At 37.1% G+C, this 24,521-nt stretch overlaps 2 protein-coding genes across 2 annotated transcripts in view; both read right to left on the bottom strand.

The window, feature by feature from the left end:
* LOC146484592 (xylosyl- and glucuronyltransferase LARGE1-like) overlaps positions 1-22,720 on the bottom strand; it is a 34,873-nt gene extending 12,153 nt beyond the window's left edge. The window contains exons 1-14 of the mRNA XM_085104671.1: positions 22,379-22,720; positions 20,229-20,378; positions 9,800-9,858; positions 8,887-9,058; positions 7,796-7,830; positions 6,811-6,910; positions 6,344-6,423; positions 5,557-5,634; positions 4,458-4,589; positions 4,094-4,189; positions 3,135-3,164; positions 2,394-2,500; positions 1,167-1,254; positions 623-727 (exon numbers count right to left, since the gene is read on the bottom strand). Coding sequence (XP_084960797.1) covers positions 623-727; positions 1,167-1,254; positions 2,394-2,500; positions 3,135-3,164; positions 4,094-4,189; positions 4,458-4,589; positions 5,557-5,634; positions 6,344-6,423; positions 6,811-6,910; positions 7,796-7,830; positions 8,887-9,058; positions 9,800-9,858; positions 20,229-20,378; positions 22,379-22,490 — 1,344 coding nt within the window. The 5' untranslated portion in view covers positions 22,491-22,720. The remainder of the gene's footprint in view (positions 1-622; positions 728-1,166; positions 1,255-2,393; positions 2,501-3,134; positions 3,165-4,093; positions 4,190-4,457; positions 4,590-5,556; positions 5,635-6,343; positions 6,424-6,810; positions 6,911-7,795; positions 7,831-8,886; positions 9,059-9,799; positions 9,859-20,228; positions 20,379-22,378) is intronic.
* Positions 14,152-18,449, bottom strand: LOC146484593 (uncharacterized). The gene is made up of 9 exons (XM_085104633.1): positions 18,087-18,449; positions 17,706-17,825; positions 17,425-17,538; positions 17,219-17,342; positions 17,005-17,057; positions 16,352-16,402; positions 15,993-16,076; positions 15,302-15,389; positions 14,152-14,230 (listed from the first exon to the last, which is right to left on the bottom strand). Exons 1-9 carry the CDS (start codon positions 18,168-18,170, stop codon positions 14,160-14,162), a joined length of 789 nt encoding a protein of 262 aa, XP_084960759.1. The 5' UTR covers positions 18,171-18,449; the 3' UTR covers positions 14,152-14,159.
* Positions 22,721-24,521: the final 1,801 nt, after the last annotated feature.

Below are 24,521 nucleotides of genomic sequence, written 5' to 3'. Positions count from 1 at the left end.
ACACAGGCATACTCAGAAAATGGAAAGCTGAGTTCTTGGTAGCTCAGTGATAGACCATCAGAACTAATAGGTTCAACTCTCCCACTCGGTGTACCCGGATTTCCTCTTTCCAAGAGAGATCATACTGTTATAAACAGTGCTCATCATGTGCAGTATGGTCTCTCAACAGCGGTAAGTGTGAAGTTCTTTGTAGACTTCGCCTAATTGGATTTTCCCTTTCCGGTATCCACTTATGAGTGGTTAGAAACAAAAGAAAAGTTTAAATTGTTCTTCTTGAAAGTTCAAATAGAAGAAAGACTCTCACAGTATTTCACGTGCAACTTAGGCAGTTGCAAAAAGAAAGCCTGAAAAAATTCAGGCTCGAACAGGATTCAAACCCTTGACCTCTGTAATGCCAGTGCAGTGCTCTACCAACTGAGCTTAATCAGCCTGTGGCAGTTTATGGAAATGGCCATTTATGGGAATGTGTAAATGCAAAATTTGTATGGGAGTTCAAACAGGATTTTGCCAAGGCAATCATAAGTGGAGCTGTCCTCTTATAAGAGATTCAACATTATCTGTATAATAAGACAAGTTCATCCATATTTATCAGAAAAACATGTTCAACAGAGTAAATACTTACGGGTGAGAAATCATAGTCCAGATAGTACAGATGAGTCCTGTGCGTCAAATCTTGTTCTTGTTTAAACTCATAGCAAGCATCTTCCCCCTCTGTGTTGCCTGTACTCTGAAAACATGAGCACACAACATCCAGTCATTAAATTAATAATCTCATGGTTTTAAAAATGAAGCTTAAAACCAATTCTCCAAATTTAATCCCTAATGGACTAAAAATACAATTTACACAGACCCTTCTTTGCCGCGTAACAACCACTCTGTGAACTGCAAGAAGAGCTCATTTGCAACAATTTGGACTTAAAAAATACAAGTTGATTATGATTACACTGTATGATGATGACAATTATTATAATAACAATTTTTACTGAAGGGGTTCCTGGAAAAAAGCCCTAACTGACTTCTGATAAATTCTTAGATTCTAATTCCAAATTGCCTCGTATTTGCTTGGGAAACAAAAAGAGAATTTGACTTTACATCAAAAGTCACTTAGGGCCTCATTCCATGCACCCCTTCACTAATTATCATTTCACGATTGTATGTTACTGTACCTTTTCTACTAATGTCTGTTGAGTTTGGACTTCCTGTGTAACTTCACTAATTTTGTTGTCACTCTCATCACAGGGAAATATCCATCGCCTATGGTCGATAACAGAACAATACTGCTGTAATGCTGGTGATACATTAATGTTAGCTGTTACTTTCAACAGTTGATTAACCTTGTAGTAACAAATTTACATGAATGTTGTTCCAGAAAATATCCACACCCCAAAACAGAAATGTTTTCTAGTTGACCCCTTCACCTCTCTGGAAATTTTTAGTTTTATTAGTTTCCTATTTTAAAAACTTTGGCTATATTGAATACCCCCTTCCGTATTCCCCTCAGACTTTCCAATGACCTTTAATGGGGTGGGTGTGGATATTTCTGGAAAATATACACAATAGCACAAGATAGAGCAGTTTTCAATTCAGTGTCAAAAGTAATAATTGCACTTTTGCCTTGGTTTTGCTTTGCTATGTTCTGTTATTGGTTGGCAAAGTCCCTGCCCTGTTCTCAACCAATGGGAAGCCAAACCAAAACCAATTGTGTCTTGGTCGCACAAATTTTCCCACGCTTTACACTGGATACATGTATTTGCTTCTAATTCTGATTGGTTCATTGCATTGTTTACGTCTATTATGATTGGCCAGAGTAATAGTATCATAACTCTGGTTTTCATTTTACAATACTCAATCAAAAACTAGCTGCTCGGGCTAATGGAATATATTTTCATTGGTAAGAATGAAGAAGACAACTTGTGCATCAAGTAAGTAGGGTCATTCATTTGAGAATTTGCACACAAGGGGAGGGAGTTATCCCAGGAACAATGCTCTCACTGATATCCAAATTAACATGTAAATCTGCACTGTTGTTTTGGAATGGCATATAGTCATAGCGATGACACAAAAGTTTCAAACGTTTTCTTGGTTTAAACATTTTCAAACCAGTTTGATTTTATTTCCCTTGTCTCAGATTATAGTAATGAATACTGCACAAAAGAAAATAAAAATTAAACTGGCTTGAAAAATTTCAATCCAAAAAAAATTTTAAACCACAACAAATATAACAAAAAAATCAGATGATTGTTAAAATTTTTAAACATTGCAGTCAGATACATATAAAGCAAAGCATCTCGCCAAGAAGTTTTTTTATAATGTAAAATGGAGGGCTAATTGAATTTGTTGCAGTTACACTCACATAGCCGCCATAAATTTTACAGTGGTAAAGTTCTCATTACCTTAGGAAGTTACCGTCATATTCAAGGAAAGTGAGGTAGAGGTTTCTAAAGAATTCTCCATGTTTGTTCTTTACTAGCAGTTTCTTGGGTGAGTTCCAATGAATAACCTGAGCATTAGCATAATATACATGACAGTCAACAACAACATGCTTTCACAGAGGCACACTGAAGGTACATGTATCTACTCAGATAACAAAATTGGGGTAACGTTTGTGACAATGAGCACCACTACTGACAGTGTTTGTAAACAAAGAAAATAGTAAAAAAGATCAAGAGTGTTTGTAGACCCAGCGGCCACAACTTAAAATTCCTAACCTGGTTAACACCACATGCAGTGACTGGGAATATCTACCATGGACATCTGAGTCCCCTTTCTCTCCCCCTCCCCACCCCCAACCCCCTAGGATGGGTTGCTAGTCCACCGAAGGGGTACCATACTCTATGCTCCCTCCTTTTCGAAAAGAATGATTCACTGCCTGCATCTCAGATATTTGACAAATTAATAAAGTGCTATGGGATTTCTAGATCTGAGTGAAACAAAAACAAAAACAAAACAAACAAAAAAAGAAAGAAAAATGTTCCAAATTGAAACAATAAATGATATTTACAACAAGAAGAAAAGACCACACTGAGCACATTACAAAATATGCTGAGGAAAAGACAACTGACATGATTTCAAGATACAGGGAGATACAGACATATCATGTGCAATTATTAATTTCAAAATCTTACAATATTTACCTTCAATTCAGAAACATCCTTGTAACAGTTCTGCAAATATATTAAACCAGTTGAATATAGTGTATAAAGTTTCAAGCAATTTATTTTACCATGATTTGAAAACTACTGATTGGGAAGAAATGCATGTATAATGCAAACTTCCTACCTCAACCTAACTTGTTTACCATAATTTATTAAATAACATCACGACACATTTCAATTATTCCTCAATCAGCATTGAAAATATCCCACTGACCGTTACATAAAGCAACAAAATGTTTGGTTCATCAACAGAGCTGGTAACTAAAGGTAAAATGGCAACCGCAAAGAGATTACAGTGCTTCCAACAGAAGGAAAATGTATGTAATGCAGGGATTAACCAAAACAAGCATAAAGCCGGCGACACACCTGGGTCCAGTTGCTCGAAGCATTAGCGCTAACCCGGGTTAAACACCATGACAACCTATAGGTTTTAATACCTCTTAACCAATGGTTCGCGCTAACCATGCTTCGAGTAACTCAGCCCTGGCGATTTTATACACTAATTGAGGTGAACCGGCTTATAAAATCGCCAGGTGTGTCGCCGGCTTAAGCTGAAGAGCTGTACATTCTTTAGAATTGGGCAAAAAAACATGTAAGTAATTAACAATTTGCCTTATCATAAGAACATGAGCTGAGCAGTCCAGCAGGAGAACTTTTCAGATCATCTAGATTTGAGCTCAATGTGAAAACATGACCAAAATCCAACATGAAGTGGAGGGTACCAGCAAATGGACTGTAGGCAAAAATGGCAGACATTTTATTCTTTTGTTTGTCTTCAAATTAGCCCTACTAACCTTGTAAATGAGTTCAAAAATAAAAAAAAAATATTTTACCTTGAATGAGGCAAGTGAGGCTAATTTGAATGCAGGCAAAAAAATATTAAAATGTCAACCATTTTTGCATAAGGTCTATAGAGGATGGCATCTACAAACACTTACCGCACTACGTGTATTATCACCAAGTTGAACATTCCACGTGCATGGTAATTTCAATACCAGATGTGGATGGCTCTTTATCACTGCATTAAATATATCCTTGAAAAATAAAAGACATTGCAAAATTCATTTGAAATCATTTAATTTATGAATTCTTTTAAAGTTCCTTCATTATGCTAAGTTCAAAATTGTAGTTGTTTCACTGAACATCTTGCCTGAAGTTAGTTATAAGGCATACCGGTACATACTAGAAAACACTGCTAATTTTTCACCAATTAACAAAGCAAAAACGTCCCTGACTGAAGCAATAAATTTACAGTACAAGAACAACAACTACAGTTTCAAAGTTATTAAGAAAAAAACATACTTGATCAGCAAGTGCTGTAGAAAGCATGTTCATGAGTTCTTTCTCAGCTGTCAATCTCCATAAGTTAGCCCATTTCATCTGTCGCAACTTGAACAACTCAAGCAGAATGACGCCTGTGTTGAAGCCTCGACCCTACATTAGATTATACAAATATTATGACGTATTAGCTTGTGATCTTCATTCAAGGTTTTAACAAGAAAAAGTGTCCAGAAAGTCACCCATTTTTTTTTTATTTGAGAAAATTCAGTGCGATTTCACCTTTCATATATTAATTTTTTTAAAACTTTTATGGGAGTCAAGGCTTCCATGGATTGAAAATTTACAGGAGCTAGATCACATCATGCAAATGCACAGTGCAAACCAACAACCTTGAAAATGTCCCAGGGGAGCAGGGATGGCGCAGTGGTGAGAGCACTCGTCTCCCACCAATGTGGCCCAGGTTCGATTCCCAGACTCGGCGTCATAATTATGTGGGTTGAGTTTGTTGTTGGTTCTCATCGTTGCTCTGAGAGGTTTTTCTCCAGGTACTCCGTATTTCCCATTTCCTCAAAAACCAACACCTTTAAATTCCAATTTGATTTGGAAAGTGTCCCCAATAAGTGCTCTGCGCTAAAGACATTGACACTGAAATAAAAAGTGATTTATTTACATGTAGATTAGACATTAATATTGTAAGAAACAGGAAGTGCTACTCCTTGTCTATTTTACTTACATTTGTTAAGAGTTACATTGTATAACCTCAAGAGCGAGCTAATCCAAATCAGCTACTGCTTTGTTTTCACTCATAAACTCTGAGTTTTTTCTGTTTACTTAAAATATTTTGCTTTGCATGACACCTACAGTGTAGTATGGCAAGCAAACAGTCAGGCAGGAAGAGTGCAGTCCCCTCTTCATTGTTTTAGCCCTTTTCATACTCTGATTTAATTTCTCAACACATGGTTCTGGCACAAGGAAAGAACATTTCCACCTGTCAACTTACTTTGGTGTACACTGTACAAACTGTATTGTATTTGTTGAAAAGAAGAAACATTTACAAATCTCAGTGCCATTACAGTACATTAACATTTTAACACGGCAGCACATGACTGATCAAACTAACCAGTGCAGGCCAGGGTTTATGGTTTCTCCACAGCTTGCCCAGATACCAGTCGCTCTGGTTTTCTACAAGACCAATTGCCTGCAAAGGATGGATGGCAAAGCAAGATCAGCTACAGAGATTGCACTGTGCACATTGAAATTTGGAAGTTATAAGAGCTGTCATGATTGGGACATTGTCAGCCTTGAGAGGGGTGCAGCAGTTGAACCAAGGCTGTTGCCTACAGTGTAACAGGAGCCCTGTAGCCTGAGGCGCCCAAGAAAATGCCCTGGACACCTAAATTTTTTGCAGCAGCACCTAGCACTTCACATGTTGGGCTCCTTAGTCCTAAATTCTCAGCTTTTGGCCCTTGTGGGCTCCTTGAATTTTTTCTTAATAGGCAGCAGCCTATTGAACTGTGGGCTTAAGCAGGCCAATCCAAATTGGAAGCCTGTACATGCAGATGTTGCACATTGAATCTTCCCACCAAAGCAAGACTGAAGTCATAGGATGCTTTCCATTGGTCTGAACTAGCCTGCCAAGACTGGTCGGTACATAAATGGAGTGTACCAATATGAAGGAATGATTTTTAACATTCTTCAAACAGCACATTCTGAGAGTAGTGTGCGCTAATTCTAAAAAGTGGCATACAAACTGTCGTTCAAATTGATGCATTCCATTTGTGAAATGATTGATCTGGCTGGCCAGTACTGACAAATGGAAGGTGCCCATACTGTTTTCAAGATCAAGTCCTTGTATCTAGCAAGGTGATGGTAAAGGATAAAACAGAACAAAGAGTACGAGTTCAGACCTTTTTTCCTGTTAGCTGATCAAAAATCCTCCATAATTCGGCGATATCTGATGCAAATATGACATCAGTGTCAAGAACCACTACCTGGAAATTAAGATAATGTTAAACTGAGTCAGTAAGACTGTCAACTATTCTTTGCAGCCTATTATGCAGTTATAACGGATAAGCAGGTGCACAGAGTGACAGCTATTACCTCAATCTCAACCAATCCTCCAAAAGCACCTTTATAAATAAGTTTATACTATTTTGATTTTTTTTATTGTAATTGCAGCTACACCTGTGTGAATCTGAACAACAATTGTTGAATTGATTACTGGTGCTCACAGAACACAGAAGCTATCCTTGATGAATTTTAGAAATTTTCTATTTCAAGATGACATACATGTACATGTACAACAAGTGTATTTTTTTTGTAATTGTTACAAATAAATAATATTAATGTTGTCAAGTGAATGTAAATGTGGTACTTGCCTTATCCAGAGATTGTGGGATTGCCTCAGTTAGAACCAACTTCATTAAACCAAAAATTCCTGAATAGTGATTATTGGGTATCCACGATACTTTTTCCTGAAAATTCAACAGTAAAACTACAGGTTACTGACACAAAGAATAACCCCTACATGTTATGGATGCAGAGTGATAAACTGCAAAAAGTACAGCTTATGCCAACAAGAGATCTGGAGGTTATTGACAGGCTTTAAAATTGATGGAGCAGGTATGAAGGGAAGGGAGCATTTAAATTCACAATTTTTTTTATTTTAACAATATTCTGTTTCGATGTTTACTCTAAGAGCAAAAAAAAGAGGAATCATCGTGAGAGCCAATGCTGTTTACACTAATTTAAAAAACAATCACAGTCAACAAGAAGCAAGACATAACAAGAAATAGCCAAACACAGCTAAACAGCTAAAAAATCACCTACAACAATAATTGGTATTTGGGGATTAACATGTCAAATTTTGCTTTAGTTAGTAGGTTTAAGAAAACAACAATTAACTATTAGCTGGTTTCTTGGACAAACATGCTTGGCCTTAACATTTTTGATGAGGAGGAGTTTTTCGCATTGATGGATAAGGCTTAAAGTGATCTGGTGTTGTTGGAATTAACAAATGGTACAACCTCATGAGATGGCCAACTTCTTGCATTTGCCAATACGTTGAAAATTGACACGCTGGACTCTGACACCTACAGCTGAGATCAAGAGCTACTGCATGGACAGTCGCAACCTCTGGAATGACTGGAGTTGGGAATACCTGACTTGATGAAGTCTTGCCCAAGGGTAACATTTTGGGTATGAGCTTTAACTTTCCCAGTGCAAAATCTTTAAAAATTACTTATAGTTTTGACATGTTTTAAAAAGAAAACTTTCCAATGGCTCCCAGTTTCACTGAGATTTTTATAACGACCTTACTATACATATAGTTCAAGGTGAAGAGTCAAGAGTCTTCTCACCTGTAATATTTCTGTGCTGTAAAAACTAGTATCAACTGCAAAGAAAGAACTGTCCATCAAATCATTGGAAACGATACTTGTTAATTACAAAGCATGCATCAGAAGAAAAGTGCCGGCTAATCTAATTTATAACAACATTGCGTGGTTTTGATTTTATTCTAATAATAATTATTATTATTATAACTACTACTACTACTACTACTACTACTACTAGTAGTAGTCGTAGTCGCAATCACAATCGCAGTCGCAGTACTCCTACTTGTGGTGGTGGTGGTGGTAGTGGTTGCTACTGGGACTTACATGTCATTCACTAGACAAAAGTGCAACAATGCCTAAGTCATTCCATCAGTCAGTCAGTCAGTGTTTTTTGCTACAGCTGTATTATTTTTATCTCGGTACACCAGCTGGCAGAATTCTGTAAATCATGTAAACGGATTGGTTCCAGCAGCAGGTGGAATTTTTTTATCTTTGCAAGCCAACCTGGGCAGATTTGTTGCGTGATTTGTTACAAGACCCGTGTCTTGTTTTCTTGCAGAAAAAATAAAAATGTTATTCACCAGCATACATGTAGGTTGGTTCATATTGGGAAAAGCTGTGCCTTCTGTCTTGAGTATGGCCCTCAGCCTGCTGTCTCAGGCTGTAATCAAGACCTTGGACACAGTTTCTCCCATATCAATTACCTGGCCGGTGAATTACATAATTATACAGTGTAATATTAAAGCTAGTAACCAGACATTTACTGTACAAAAAACAGGGTGTTTCACTGTAAAAGTGGGTTAGTTTCTAAAGAAACTTTGGTGCTGCATTGGTTTGGGAGTAAAAACGAATGTTTGGTTTATCAACAGAGTTGAAAAAAAACGGTAAATTGGCCACCATAAAGAGATTTGAGTACTGACATTTCAAGCGTTAACCCTTTGTCAGGGCAAATACAATTCACTCTCAGACTGACAAAGGGCTAATGTTTGAAACATCAGCACTCAAATCTTTTTATGGTGGCCAATTTATCTTTAGATATTAACACTGACATTCGTTGTTATACTGTAGATCAGACTTGAGTCTATACAGTACATTCAGAGCCTGTAAACTCTCACCTGCTGTTATTGACCAAGTTTTTAACAGAACAGTTAAAATCTTTTCTGCGACAGCATCTGAGATGAAGTGGAAGTGAAGGGGATTACGGCGGTGAAATAAAATAGACTTTATGAGTGTCACAACTTGGCGGCTTGCACTATGGCCTGCACAGACCACTGCAATGTGGATAACCTGCAAAAAGAGAGAACAAATTGAGGGAAGCAGCAACGATGAAGCTCATGATGGTGGAAATCGAGCAAATCTGTGAATCCTGTATGGTAAAGGCCAGCAAGATAAGTTAACAAGCTTCTCTCGTGTGGTGAATGGCTCATGGAACAACACCACATGACATTCCCTTGGCACAGCGGGGTACGCTGGTGTTGGCAATGAAAAGGTTTAAAAATTAATGTGTCCAGTAAAAGGTACATGTAAACATGCATTTCTACCTACAGCCAGGATGAGACAAACAACAGCAGCAACAAAGACCAGTTTTCAGTTGAGCATCAAAAGTAATTCATGTTTACTTTGGTTTTGCTTTTCTGGGCTCCATGATTGGTTGGCAAAGTTTGCCCCATTTTTTCAAAGACCAGGAAGCCAAACCAAAACCAATTTATTATTGCATCTTGGTCACACACAATTTTTCCTGTGCTTGATGCCAGTTTCACATATTTGCTTTGAATTCCTATTGGTTCATTGTATTGTTAATGTCAGTTGTGATTGGTCAACGTAATTATTACTGTACTTTGGTTTCGGTTTTGGTATTAAGGCACTCAATTAAAAACCGCTCCAACATACCACCTCACCACAACATCATATCAACTTGGTGAATCACCAAGACAGTGATGAAAATTTCTCATTCAAGCATGGAACGAAATTTGAAAGTTATAATCTCCACTAAAAATGAATAAAAAAATGCAATGATATTTTATTTACCTCACAGCGATACAGATTGAGGTCATTCACACATGCTGTAGTCTTGTTTCCCTGTGTTGCTGATGTCATAAAATCGAGAACAATAATCATAAGAAACATGTACACACACTGTGGATGAAAGATTATACAGAAGAAAAGATTCTCGCAGTTATCTACGCAACCAGACTGTTGCAAGAAAAACCTGAAAAGAAAAGTTACAATAATTCAGGCAGAGGTCATGGGTTCAAATCCCATTCAAGTCCGAATTTTTTCAGGTTTTTTGCAATGGTCTGGTTGCGTAGATAACTGCGAGAATCTTTTTTTCTATATAATAATCATAAGGTTGTTATTTTGTGAGGATGGAGAGAAAACACCAAGATGTAATTAGTAATTGTTATTGAAGATTAGTGTTTTTAAGGTTTTACAGAGCCCCTATGAATAACAGCCTTGCTGCTGACTGGACCACCCTGTATATTAAATAAATAAATAAAAAATTTAAAAATAAATAATAAATAACAGAATAAAAAAGTATGTTCTGAGGCTGCTTAATCCAATATTACCGTATTTACTCGTGTATAAGTCGACCTGTTGTGACCAAAAAATCAGCCCAAAAAATCGCCCTCGACTTATACATGAGTCATACAAAAAAACCCTACCAAGAAACCCAAGAAATTAGCATAACAATTACTCGAAGTCCGTTAGGGAAACCAAGTTTACAAAACCAGTTCTAATTGTGTTCGAGTATTGACAGTTTTCGGTGCATTCTTCGTCAACAAAAATGAAATATAAATAAAATATTACGTGGTTGAAACACAAACCTACTGGAGATGTTTCTGCTGTGTCTTTTTATACATAGAGCAGACATTTTTCTTAGAGCTTCGCTGCCGTTTACGGTGCTGAACGTTCGTTTTCATCAAAAGATTACAGGAGCTTAGTGACCTGGGGCCCGTTTCTCGAAAGTCCCGGTAACTTATCGGGCCCGGTAAGTTGCCCGGTAAGCCCCCGATAAGTTTACGGGTGTTTCTCGAAACTCCCGTTATTTACGATCCCGGTAAGTTGCCCGGTAAGTTGCCCGGTAATTTACGGGAGGTCATGACCTCCCGTAAACTTACCGGGCAACTTACCGGGAAATCGCAAATGTTGCAACACGAAACAAAATGGCGGCCGGAGGCGGACTTTTCTGTTTAGCTAGACGACCCCGGTTATATCAAAGAAGACCCATTCTGGCCGACATGGCTGATTGTGAGGTCGTTGAAAGATTCCGGCTATCACGAGCTAGAATTGAGTGGCTCGTAGACGAACTGGGACACGAATTGCAGAGAAACACAGCGAGAAGCTGCCCGCTGGCTCCGGAAACGCAGGTAACTATTGTTGTTGTCGTTGTTTTAAGATATTGTTTGAAAAAAGCTTAGCGTGTTTGCATATAGGCGCTATATAAATTAAGCATTATTTTTATTTTAGTGTTACTAGCAACAAACGGCGTAAGATTGAGTAAATCTATATTTTGTTATGTAAACACGGCTCGCTCGCCGTACGAAGGCGCACATTACTATTACTCCGAAATGGCTTCCTTTTTAGCATAAAAATGGGTTCCTGTCACGCAAAACTAATTCACAGAAAGCGAAACTGTTTCCTTTGTTGTAATTTGCAGAAATTTCATAAGAAGGATAAAGTTAGAAGTGTGACATATTCCAGATAAACGTAAACAAGTATTGAACAGAGCGATGGCGATGAGAGTCGTATAGTCGTATACTCGAAATACACAAATGGCGTTCCCTGCATTAGCTAGAGGAAAATATAATAAGAAGCGTACTGTACTCACATTAGAAAAACGAGAATAAAGAACTAAAAGAAACATCTCTTTTTTCGCAAAATAGTTTCAGTCGCATTTCAATTGATTGCAGATTGTTGTGTGATATAAAACAGTGTATACAAAAGTCGATTTGGCATCGGTAAAAATAGTGCTTGATGTCTGCCGGAGAACACGATTTAATCACGCCAGTTGAACTTAAGTTTTCAGTTTTAAAACTTGTGTGAGATTATTCGTTATTCCCAATATTTTGTATACTTACTAAAGCTGCTATAAAAATTTGTATTTGTATTTAGGACACTCAATTTTCTGAACGCGTGTATTGTTTCCTCGGTGGTCTGCATAGCTTGTTAAGCTTCATCTCTGCTAAAACATTACTGTAAAGGGATTATATGCATTCTGATCCTGATAAGTTTGTGGCTCACTGCAAGAATTCATGTTGATAACATTCATAATCTTTTCCAGGTTCTTGTAGCACTTCGCTATTTTGCATCAGGGAGTTTCCTGAAGGTAGTTGCTGATACAATGGAAGTTTCGAAAGCAAGTGCTAGCAGATCCTTGGTAGCTGTCTCAGAATGCCTTCAAAACATGTCAGCAGACTGGATAGTGTTTCCAATCAGAAACACTGAACTGAATGTAAGTACCTCTTGAAGCTAGACTGAAATACGAAATTGTCATAGCATGAAAAGGTTTGCAAAATTGTGCCAGATTTCTGTGCAGATCTGATTTATTGCAAAGCTTTCCAGGACAGAAATTTCTCAGGTTCTCAAAATTTATACAAAGGGCGGATCCAGAAAATATCCATAATCACAACATGGGTGACTTTTTGGAATTTTGAGAGCGGGAGAATTCATTGGACTGGATCTCTTAAAACATAGGCAATAAGAGCTTTGAATCTAGGAATTCTAGAGGAAACAGGCAGGAAGTATGTTGCTTGATAGTTAAGGCTTATAGATTCTGTCATTGTTTTACAGGCAACAATGGCTGATTTCTACAAAATCGCCGGAATGCCCAGTGTGATAGGAGCAGTAGATGGTTCTTTAATCCCCATTAGGGCACCACACAACCAGGAACACCTTTATGTCTGCCATAAGGGCTTCCATGCCATCAATGCCATGGCAGTTTGCAATGCTCAACTGTCATTTACCAACTTTGTGTGCAGATGGCATGGGTCTGTTCACGACTCTGCCATCTTCAACAGCAGTATGCTCCATGCACACCTGGAAGGTGGTGGTGGAAGAAATGGATGGCTGCTTGGAGATCGTGGCTATGGAATCCAGCCCTATTTGTTGACCCCCTTTAGGCCTAATGATGTCTCCAATCTACCCCAAAGGAAATATCAGAAGGCCCATACAAAAACAAGAAACACCATAGAGAGGGCATTTGGCCTATGGAAGGCCAGATTTCGTTGCCTCGATGTATCTGGTGGGGCCCTACAATTTGATCCTAGTCGTTGCTGCACAATTATTACAGCAACTGCTGTACTACATAATATGTGCATTTATGACAACACACCCCTCCCTGGTTATGTTGAGCAACCCCCTCAAGAACCAGACTTGGTGATTGAGGTGCCAGCTCACCTTCATAATAATGCTGGTGTATTGGTGAGAGATCGCCTGATAAATAATGTGTTTAATTAAGTAAAGGACAGTGACTCCTAAATTATTCCAAAGTATTTTTGCACAGTTTGAGACTTTGAGACTTAGCAAGGGTTACTGGAATCCAGAAAGAAAATTTACGGTAGCAGGGCAAATTTTAGTGACAATTAGCAACCATTTTTCAAAAAAGCAGTAAAAAATCAATGCATGCTGTTTTTTTTATTTTTTTTTTTCCAAATTGAAGTTTCATTGTCTGTGCAAAATGCATGGTTACCTCCAATTTTTTTTTGGATACCAAGAGCATTTTCTTAGTTTGCCCTTTCTCTGTATAGTTTAAAACTGTGCAAAAATATCCCTGTATTAGTAGGTATCAGTAGAACACCCGAGTATCTCAAGGTGTGCAGAATGTATGCACAGTAACAAAAGTAGGCAGCGTCCCTAACTTAGTATCACCCAAACACATTCAGTTTGGAAAGTTTCGGCAAGAACATCCAAGTTGTTTGTTTTTTGAAATGTTGGAAGGGAATTTTGGGGGTTGATAACAAGTGAACACTAGCACTCTGCAGTTGATATGAGACAGTTGCATCAGTTTTATTCTCAATTTCAATAGGTCTCTTTTATATGTGGCAGACCTAATTTTCAAAGAAGTATCTCTAGGTGATAAAAACAAAAAAGTGCCAAATAATGGTTGAAAAAAAATCCATTTGTTTTGGGCTGAGCCCTTCCTCAGTGGATCAATGTCAAGTTAGTTCATTGTAAGAAAAGTCAACTTTTTTCAATGAACTAACTTGACATTGATCCACTGAAGAAGGGCTAAGCCCAAAACAAATGGATTCTTCTTCAACTATTTTATGGCACTTGGGGTTTCCTATCACCTAGAGATACTTCTTTGTAAATGTACAAGTGCCACATGACCTTTCTGGCCGTATTTCCATTCTTTTTTCTCTCTGCTATATTACAAAAAACTGCTATATTACAAAAACTCTGATTGTGACATGCTTCCATGTGAATAAAAGTCCTCATGGTCAACAGATGGGGTTTGCACTGCAACAAAAGTAGTAATAGAAAAGTATAAGGTGTTAGTAATATGTAATTGTTTCATTCCAGTATAATAACTGTGTTAAAGCGACACTCAGAGACAATTCAGTTATGAATTAATAGTGTCAGTTTAGGATGACTAAAGAATAAATTGATTTATTATTCCACTATTTCACCATTTCACCAAATAAGGTCAAGAGAATAGGCAAAATATTAGACAGTAAAACACTGCAATGCCTGGTTTGACCAGTTAACAACAGAGCAAATACAGATGGATTCAACAATTCAACAAACACAACTTTGACCTGTTTGGGCCCTTTTTAATCGACTTTTTTAACAATAAACTCTTAACAGGACCAGAACATTTAACGGAACAAAAAGAAACAGCTGTGCTGTTTACATCATTTGTGTGTGCCATATACTGATTGACAGATAACGCAGTGTGCATTTCAACACTCTTACCTGAAAACAGAGGCCAAAATACAAAATGTTTTGGTAGTGGAATAATTAATGTCCTTATTTTATGATTTAACATATAATACACGCAGACATTTGCCCATTGCTCATATTTTTCCTAGCTACGCAACTTGCAAAACATCCATGCATATTATATGTTAAACCATCAAATAATAACATATATGTAAAATATATCAGGCAAGAATATTACCTGTTTTGGCTTTTGGGATCCAATTTGATAGTCAAGTTGTGATAGTATACAATTGTGTAGTTCAACTTTCAGTCTTTATTTAAAATTTTTCAAACCAGTTTTATTTTTTATTTTCCTTTGTTTCATATTTTAATAAAGGAATACAAGACAAATGGAAATAAAAATTACAAAAAGAAAACTTTAAACTTCAACATATACGTTTGTATTGTGGACTGTAAAACTATGTTTTGGAGTTATATGGCCCTTATATTCAACATTGATCAGAGTCACAGGTGCAATGAAGATTTCGTTTCTTTATATCAGACTTCTAATGCAGACATAGAAGTCTACAATGTTCAAAGCTAGAGTTGGTTGGGAGAGGTCTGCCTTAGAGTGCAATGTTATTTAAAAATAAATACTTAAATACATACCTTCACTCTTCTGTCCTTGTAGGAGGTGGATTTCTAATTCCACCTTCTTCATCTTCAGCTTGTAATAAGCAGTGACTGTTTCAAAGTACTAAAGGAAAATAATACTTTCCTTAGAATTCAATGAATTATACTTCATAATCTCCAGTTGTTCAGTACCTCCTGGGAGATACTGAAGGGATGCTGCTTGCGGTCAAGGGCTTAGCAGCCAACCAATGATAATGATGGTATATTCCAACCAATATCATCATAGCTACATGTATACAGAAATAGTATGAATCTTAAATATATAAGGTTGCTTAGTTCTGCCAACAAAAAATATCATCTCATAACTTTACCCATTTAAGGCCTCAATTCCAGAAATTCTTGCAGCTTTAAACTATGTACTGCATAAACTAAATACATATGAATTAGATACATGTATATTGGAGATGCTCAATACATTGTATAAATGTATCAATATGGACTTAATAAAGGAAAAGTTTAAATACATTGAGTTGCAGTGTATGTAATATTGAGAATAAAATAGTAGCTATTTGATTACCTATCTTAATAAGTCACTTGAATACCTTAGCTTGTATTTGATTTGTTTATTAATTTTCAGATTCTAATAATTAAAAATGACTATACAGACAAAATGGACTGGTGATTAGATTATTTTGAAATATAAATTTCCTAGTTAGAAGTATCTTACTTCCAGCTGGGCTTGTGCCAGAGTTTTTGGTGGAGGCCTTTTCCTCGACTGGCTTAGACTGGCCTGTACACTGTTTTTCGAATCCTACAAAGTTGAATCATATTAGCTCTATTAAATTTATAGCTGGTTAACCCTGGTCAGCCAAAATTATTGCAAAAAAATGTCATACTGTATTTATACTCACACTGTCATTGCTTTTACACTAGCATCCTCCTCCCTGGCCCCTCGCCCCTCCCCCCTCACCCATGTAAACCATGACAGGATTTAAAATAGTTCTGATGGTAACACAAGAAATTGCATGGTATTTTCATGTGAGCGTCTTGAACTTGTTAAGTGTTACTCAAATGCAAATATATTACCTTGATTGTAACACCAGCAGTGCATACCTCCTCAGCTGCCAGAATGACTTCCTGTACATATTTAAATTAAACATCAACTCCATCATCATAATAATTATTATTGGGATGTTATCATGATCAATTTATATCTGTTGCGGTTAAAATTTTGTCTTGGGGTAAAATTTTTTATCAAACCGATTTGACTTTGATTTTTCTTTGTTTCAGATTATGAGTACAAGGCAATGAAAAATCCTAGTCCTTTGAAAAATTTAAACCAAAACATACTTCATGAAGATGACCATGCTAAAAAATGTAACTTTACTTTCTATCATTTTTTAATATTTGGAGTACGGTACAAATTTAAATGTAATTCAGAGAAAAGATACATGTGTTAAATTGTAGTTTTCAACCTTCACTCCCAGACAGAGTTAGTTGAGACACATCTCCATAAGGCAGCTTTTGATGTTCTTTTGTCGGTCCCCTCTCCCCCTTACAATGTTGTTACGTATAATTGGCAGTTTGTGCATGGGATCTCGCAGACCAACATCAACAGGGGCAAGGGAGGCAGCAAGTGTCCCAACAAATACATTTACATGTCTGAGAGTGTAGCTTTTATATGTTCACGCTTTACCAATTTTACATTGTATGAAAAACTACTTAGAAATAATTAATACCTCTGACTCAGCTTCCACTTTCTTGTCCAACCTGTTTCCTTTGCTTGTCTGCCCTTTATTTGGAACAAAGGAAAACAATTGAAGTGAAAAAACAAAGGGAAGGAAATGCCGGTACCTCTACCTCCTTAGCTACATTACCCCACCTTACTCTTACACCCTTGGTACAACCACAACAATTTGTTGGAGTAGATCAAGACACAAATATAGTCCTCACCAAGTGTCCCCATTGAATCATGACCTCCACTGATCCCAATGAATGTCTGTGGCCCTAAAATGTGGGCAATCTCCTTCTCGGAGGGATTCAAGGTATCCAGGCATGGCTGAGAAAGGTCATCATCCTTGAAAACGTAAAGTCAATCTTTGTTGGCTCTGAGACATGGCAATAATTCAAGTATAGCGCAAATTTAGAATCCGACTTACCTCATCTGCCAAGTGACCATTTCCAGTCACTCTTAATCTTTGGAGTTCCTTATTTCTTGCCTCCCTTTCCTTTTTTTTCACAATCCCCGCCATATCTTCCCATCTCTTCTTCACCTAACAACATTTCAATTTTTTAGGAATTTTCAATATTTATGAGAAAAATTTTAAAAGCAATATTTGCTGTTGATAAAAAATTGAAAGAGATTTATAAAAAGAAAGCTTTTTCTAAAGAAAAAACTTTGAGTTACAGTTGCATATCTTATTTTTCTACTTGACATTACCTGCTCTATATTCTTTCTCTCCCCAGGATTGACTGCGTTCACGGCATCCACCACAAAACCCCAGGCCTCTTTCTTCTTTTCGTAGGTTAAAGTGTCAGAAAATTTACCTTGAAGGATATACTAGGGAAAAATAAAAAATACATCTAAGGTTTTTTCAACACACCCAGTAAGTTATTATTTACAGAAAATTTGTTGCTATAACAGGATGGTTAAACTATTGCCCATTTCTCTTCACTTTAATGTCAAGCTGATTTATCATTTGATTTTGTAGCTAGGTACTGAGAAACATAAATTTCTATCGGACATTTTTTCACATTTTAACTACTTAATGTATTATTAATGTCAACATTCAAGACACTTCTATAATAAAAATTAGCTTACTTGGTGTTTTGCATAAGCCTGCACAAGTGCCTTGCTCATGGTCTGATTGAATCGAGTACCTCTTGCTTTCTTTTCTGCAGACATCTATTCAATTACATGTGTTAAATTTTAAAATTACAAAAAATTGTCAATAAAGTCACAAAATGTGTGATGATACCCAATACCCCAATCATTTTGAAAAATCTCATCTCCATGAAAGTTGGTTTGTTGAATAACCATTTTAATGGATTTGGAGTAACTAGGGAATACCCCGCCACTCCATTATTGTGTGGTCCCCAGGGATCTCACACAAAGAACGAGGTATAGTCATACAGTGATGTGTGATGATTAATTTTGGAGTGGCGGGGAATAATTTCTTTTATTTTTTTTCAATTATTTTTCTAAGCGTTATCTTTTTAGGGGGGTGGGGGAACCAAACTAAGAGGCGGTTCGAGAAATGTTTCAAACAAAGAAAATAAAATACAATATTTGATTTGAACAATGAACAACAACAAAAATCTTTATATATAGTCAGTGTGATAATAATGAAAAAAATATAACATACCTTTAAACGCCGCAAAACGTTTGTTGCAAAACAACAGGCCACTGGATTGACGGATGCACAGTACGCGATAACACAATTTTTTCCCGCGCAAATTGAACGCGGCATGCCAAACATGGCCGCCATGAAATCCACAAAATAGAAAGCAGTTCAAATCTGAAATGGAACTTACCTGAAATCTCCATATACCTACCTCTCACACTGGTGCGTTCTAAAATAATAATGTAAACCTGTCATCTCCAGTTCGGTTATCCATGTGAAGTACGAATGTACGTTACAAACAATAAAGAACTTTATATCGATAGGCATTGGCAAGAACAAGAATCGAGCTACTTCAGGCAACTAATTATCGTTTCTAAATTACATGATCATGCAAAATAATGATCTCTCTCTCTGCTGCTCTCCTTTGAAAAAACGAAAAACTCTCAAAGTTAAACTTAGCGCGTATTGAACTGTCCTTCAATAATCATGAATACAGTCCTGTCGTGCTTTTCTATCGGCAGCGAAATCGAATGAATTGAGATGGAATCGAATGAACTACGCATAGTCCCAAGCCGTTCTCCTTCTTTTGCGAACGAGCGTGGAGCGCGCGCAAGAGCCTGGTAACGGTCTTCTATTTTACCGGGCCCGGAAATTACCGGGCAAGTTTACGGGTGCTTCGAGAAACGCATTATCGGGCCCGGTAAAGTTGCCCGATAAGTTGCCCGATAAGTTAACGGGCCCGGAAATTACCGGGACTTTCGAGAAACGGGCCCCTGGCACGGAAAGCACGTGGAGCTACCTTAGTTACCAGTACTCCTCAAATTTGTAGTTTGGTTACCAAGTTTTCCAAAATGGCGGTGTTTTCATCGAGCGATCTACGGCTTTCCTTCGGTCTTCTTAATCTCCTTTCAAACTCAACATTGAGATAAAGGTTAGTTAAATGCAAGAAGATTTCATTTTCAATGCTATTTACTTCAAAATATCGTAAATTACTTCTCAAGTAAGTCAACGTGCTCGTGTGAGCGTAAATCCGAAAATCGTGATGATATAAACAAGTGCTAATAAACTTCACCGCACACGATTACATTTTGCTCTGCAGTTTTATATATTCACCATGTTTACAGTACATTCTCAGAAATAAGAGATTAACTTTTTGGGAAACTTCTTTCGCTCTGAAATTTTCTTCTTTAGCCAGAAATGATGAAAATCCGATTTTTGACCTTGAAAATGGGGGGTCGACTTATACATGAGTTCGACTTATACACGAGTAAATACGGTATTAATAACAAACTTTATTATTCTTGGATTAGGATTAAAGTACACCAAAGAAATCTGATTAACTAGAAAAGCAATAATGTTATTGTCTCTGTTGCACCTGTTGCACAGATACCTTTATTTCATAAATTTTCTTTGCCCAGATGCTCTATCAATGGACAGGGGAGGGGATCAAGAGCTATCAATCTCCAAGCAGGGGAAGAACAAGCAACAAACTCAGCCCATAACATGGGCAGGGAATCTTCTCACCATAAAACATCAACTGGTCATGCTGACTCCACTTTGGCAGAAATTCAATGTTATTTATGTTCCCACATTACCCAGTTTGATAAATTACAACCTACCTTGTTGACTGTTCTTTGCATACAAATTTTCCAACCTCTTCTGAGTGAGTTTCAGTTGCCTCTTCAGCTCTGTGTTTTCAGCTTGAACACTTTGTAACCTCTGCAACAAGGTTTCTCTTCTGTCTGACAAGGTTAATGAACCATCCTTGTCTATAAAGGGAAATACTTGGATTTAATTTTATTTTTATGATCATTTCTTTGCATCGTCACAAGTATAATTTTGGAGGACCCTTCTGTAAACCACTTTTGTGATGTTGGCATCCTCATTAAAGATCACCCTCATAACATTGTAATGAGACTGAGTGGAGTACATTATTTAGGCAGTACATAAAACTGGGAGTGTGTGAGATGGTGCAAATTTGAAATTATGACCACAATTAGCCCTGAATTGTGCAGTATAAAAGAATATGTCTGCAAAACCTTTTGCCTCCTTTCTCAAATAAATCATTCTGTTATGTACACCCATTGAACTTGATGAAGAGAGACACAGGACACCTGCAGTCAAAGGTCAACTTCAATTTGTGCCCAAATAAAATGCTCAAACATGTAGATAACCCAAGGACACTGAAAAAGCAGCCAGGTTTGAACCCAAATATCAAAGTCTGGGCCTGATGGAATATAGAACATTCTTAAGATAAAAGTGGGATACATACAACAATATTAATCCCTCATGTGTTGGAAATTTTTCTTGTGCAACTTGGTGGAAGATTCATACATTGTACAAATACCAATTTATTAATAATTACTGTGTAAAAGAAAGAAAAAGCACCAGAAAATTATATGAAAAAATAATGCAGGGTACAGTTGCCAAATTATTGTTCTATGCAATGGAATCAATACCTCTCAAAAAGGCATGACCCCTAGCCAGATTTAATTGTGTGTGATCAACATCAACATTGGAAACTGACTCTGCTGATCGAAGTACAAAAACATCTTGTCCACCCAGGATGGTTTAATAACAGAGATAAAATAGTGCATTGTTATAAATAATACTACATAATAGTTAATTTGTTTCTTAATGAACTAGTTTGAATCTCTGATAATCTTATCTTTCACTGTCAGATTGAAAAAAAAAAAACCACATTTACAATTTTTTGAGAGAGAGAAAGGAAATTAGAAAGCCATTAGAATGTAAGTAATTTAAGTGATAAAAGGTCCAATTATTCCAAACAAGGACTAGCAGTACTTCTACTAGCTGTAAATTGCTACACATAAAATACTGCTACTAACAGCATTTTATGCATAGTACAGCTGCAATTTGCTATTTATTCCTGTCACAGGAAAAAGCAACTACAAAATTTTGTTCAATTCCAATGATTTTGACAGCTAAATGCATATCTTATATGGGGCCAGCAAAATCATTTATGGTAAATTTGATATCGACAGATGATATCTTTTTTATTAGGTTGGCAAAATATGAGACAACCACAATAATATTTTTGGCTAGAGCTTAATTTTCAAGACTTGTAATCTGCCTACCATTTCATAAAAAAAGCAAGAAAAATAATACAATTTGTAAAAAAAATGGTGGTTCCGGGAAAACAGCTGAAAGTAATTTACACTCTCAACTGAGGAAAAAATAAACGAATTTTATACAGGCCATGTTAAATAGTTTTATACATGGTTTCTTCAGATGGCTAGCAGGATTATGATAAACAGATGTCAGATATCAAACTCACATACAGATAATTTTTGAGGAAGCACTTGGAAGACTTGGAACAGACCTGCCAAATTAAGTTATTCGTACAGATTTCAGGAAAACCAGAAACTGTTATGAATCCAATGGGAAGGGCAGAAAACTCAACAACAGTAAACTTATAAAACTCTCGCATGTAATTCAAACCTCGCTTCTCTATCGAATATAAAATTTTCCCCTATCTCCTGCGTATATTGGTTGACAAAAACCGTGATAATAACATCCTAACGTTAACAAAATTCAAAGAATCTTGTAAGCCAGAAAAGTGAACTTAAGTTTCTCCGTGAGAGCAAATAAAAGACCACTCGAGTCCGCTTCTTGATAATAATTTATTCCCAAGCCAAAGACACGAATACAAAATTTGCGCGCGTTGAGGATTCCAAATCATTCCATTGAAGGGTATAAACAGGCGAATTATCTCAAGAACCAAAGGAGAGAAAACAAAACATCTTACCTTTGATAGAATAGTCAGGCGGGGTCATCCACCAAAGCACTAGAGAAGAACTAAGAGACAGCGAGAGTAAAACTGCAATGGTTCGAATTTTCACGAAACCCATGCCGGCCATGCTACCTTGCGGCCTGCTCGCCACAAATTATCAATATTGGACGTGTTTTTCGACGTAAACTGTCCTTTACACTTGACTGCCATCACTTAGTTAGTACAACAGACGTGGACTAACTCAATAAACTGAAAACGCCTCCCCAAAACACTCATAATACGTGAAACAACTCATTTCTAACGTGCAAGTGTCACATCTCAAAATGTTTATCTACCGCGCCACGAATAGCATGAGAACGCGATGTGGACTGGTGACGGGGATCTTTTGACAAAGGGATCAAGGGTGGAGTGGGGTGTTGGAAGCATTCCAATGCTTCATACACCCACATCCATGACACCCTTCTTTTGAACGTTTCCAGAGTCTTCCCTGTTGAATATTCAATAACACCGTTCTGTCTTGAACAAGCCTCCAGGGGCGCTTATTCCAGAGTTCGCATGTTTTGGCCTTTTCAACACCAAAAAACTGTCGTCAATTTTAGACAATTTCTTGACCTTTATTGTCCGTCGGAAGGAAGCGTGCTTAAGAGGGTCCCTATTTTTCTTAGCGAGCTAAGCACGCGTGGTTAAGATTAGCTCGCTTTACTAGTATCCCTAAGAAAATTAATGGGCTATTTTGATTTTTCTTTAAAACTCAGGAAAATGTTTATAAAATAGTGTTTTGGCTACGGATGGCGAAGACGTGATGGATAGAAACCTGTGAACGTCGGATCGACAGGGTCGACGTTGTCAGCCCGGGGGGGGGGGGGGACTCCCATATGAAACAGACGGGGATGCTTGTCGTCTCGCTTAGGGGTGTAAATTTTGGATTTTGGTCTCGCTTAGGGTGTTCCGGGCAAAGCGCCAATATTGTAAGCCGCCAAGGTTTCGTTTAGGGTTCCGTGAAGAAACACAGAATTCCGCGAAGAGAAACAGAAGTCAAAGTTTTGTTTACCGCATTAGGGGTCAAAATTTGCTTAAGCCACGCCCAGATTGGTCTCCTCTAGGGGTCACAAAAAGCTTGAGCCACGCCCAGATGGTCTTCTTTAGGGGTTAAATTCAAAATTTCCGACGAGCATCCGCGTCTGTTCCAACAACAACAAGCTTTATTTGCATGACTATAACAAATACAGTATTGCAAAAGCTATTCATAGCTAATTATTGATTCGTTAACTAATTCTTAAGATAACTTAAAATAAAATAAAATAAAGTAACTGAAGTCTTTGCTTATTTTAAACTTTTCATACAGAGAAGTAATCATTCCGGAGAGACGTTTATCTCTCAATTCGAAGCACGAGGAAACAAATGAAATTAATTGAGTGTTTATAAAATAGTCTGTTGAGTTCATTATATGCAATAGTAAAGTTTCTTTTACTAATAGTCGTATAAATGGAAGGCTAGGTTCTATTTTAGAAAAGAACATATCTCTTAAAGAAGAGTAACTCGGGCAATCTAATAAAAAATGAATTTCGTCTTCAATGGTTTTACGGTTGCAAACATTACACACCCTTTCATTACGGGGTATGTTGTCGTATCTTCCTGTTTCAATCAAAAGCTTGTGGCTGCTTATTCTTAGTTTCACTAATGCCTTCCTAGAAGCGTTTTTCCTTGTGAGGTCTAGGTAAGCAGAGGGGTCAAAAGTTTTTTTGATTGTGTAATAAAAGCTGAGTTTTTGTGAGTGTTGAAGGGTTTGGTGCCAATTAGAGATATATTTCTTTTTCATAAGATCTATATATTGTTTGATGTTATTTTCATTCAATGTGTTATAATTAAAGTTGGGGAAATTATAGTATTCACTCATCTTCATGAGACTGGAGTAAAAGCTAGTTTGACCGCTATAATGAAGGTCAACAGATATTCTTAGGGATTGTTTTGCTATAGAATGTTCATCCTTTCCTTGGAGGTAGTGTACGTAATTAAGTATCTTTTTATTTATGTCAACGATTAGAGGAAATCTGCCAAGTTCAGCTCTGCATGCAACGTTGGATGACTTATTATGTACTTCTAAATAGCGTTTACAGAAATGTAAATGTGTTTTTTCAATTCTGGAGCCTTCCCACGA

Source organism: Pavona decussata, unplaced genomic scaffold (genome assembly GCF_977016875.1).
Source record: "Pavona decussata unplaced genomic scaffold, jaPavDecu1.1 SCAFFOLD_32, whole genome shotgun sequence".
Classification (NCBI taxonomy): Eukaryota; Metazoa; Cnidaria; class Anthozoa; order Scleractinia; family Agariciidae; genus Pavona; species Pavona decussata.
Note: the sequence above shows the minus strand (reverse complement) of the source record. Positions and strands in the feature narration are given on the sequence as shown.

Bases quoted from the DNA above. Each gene is read 5' to 3' on its own strand.
- LOC146484593 (XM_085104633.1), bottom strand. From the start codon at position 18,170: ATGTCTGCAGAAAAGAAAGCAAGAGGTACTCGATTCAATCAGACCATG. The intron at 17,343-17,424 runs GTAAGTCGGATT...TACGTTTTCAAG, and splicing joins ATGGTCACTTGGCAGATGAG to GATGATGACCTTTCTCAGCC. The intron at 14,231-15,301 runs GTATGTATTTAA...CTTTTGTTGCAG, and splicing joins ACAAGGACAGAAGAGTGAAG to TGCAAACCCCATCTGTTGAC.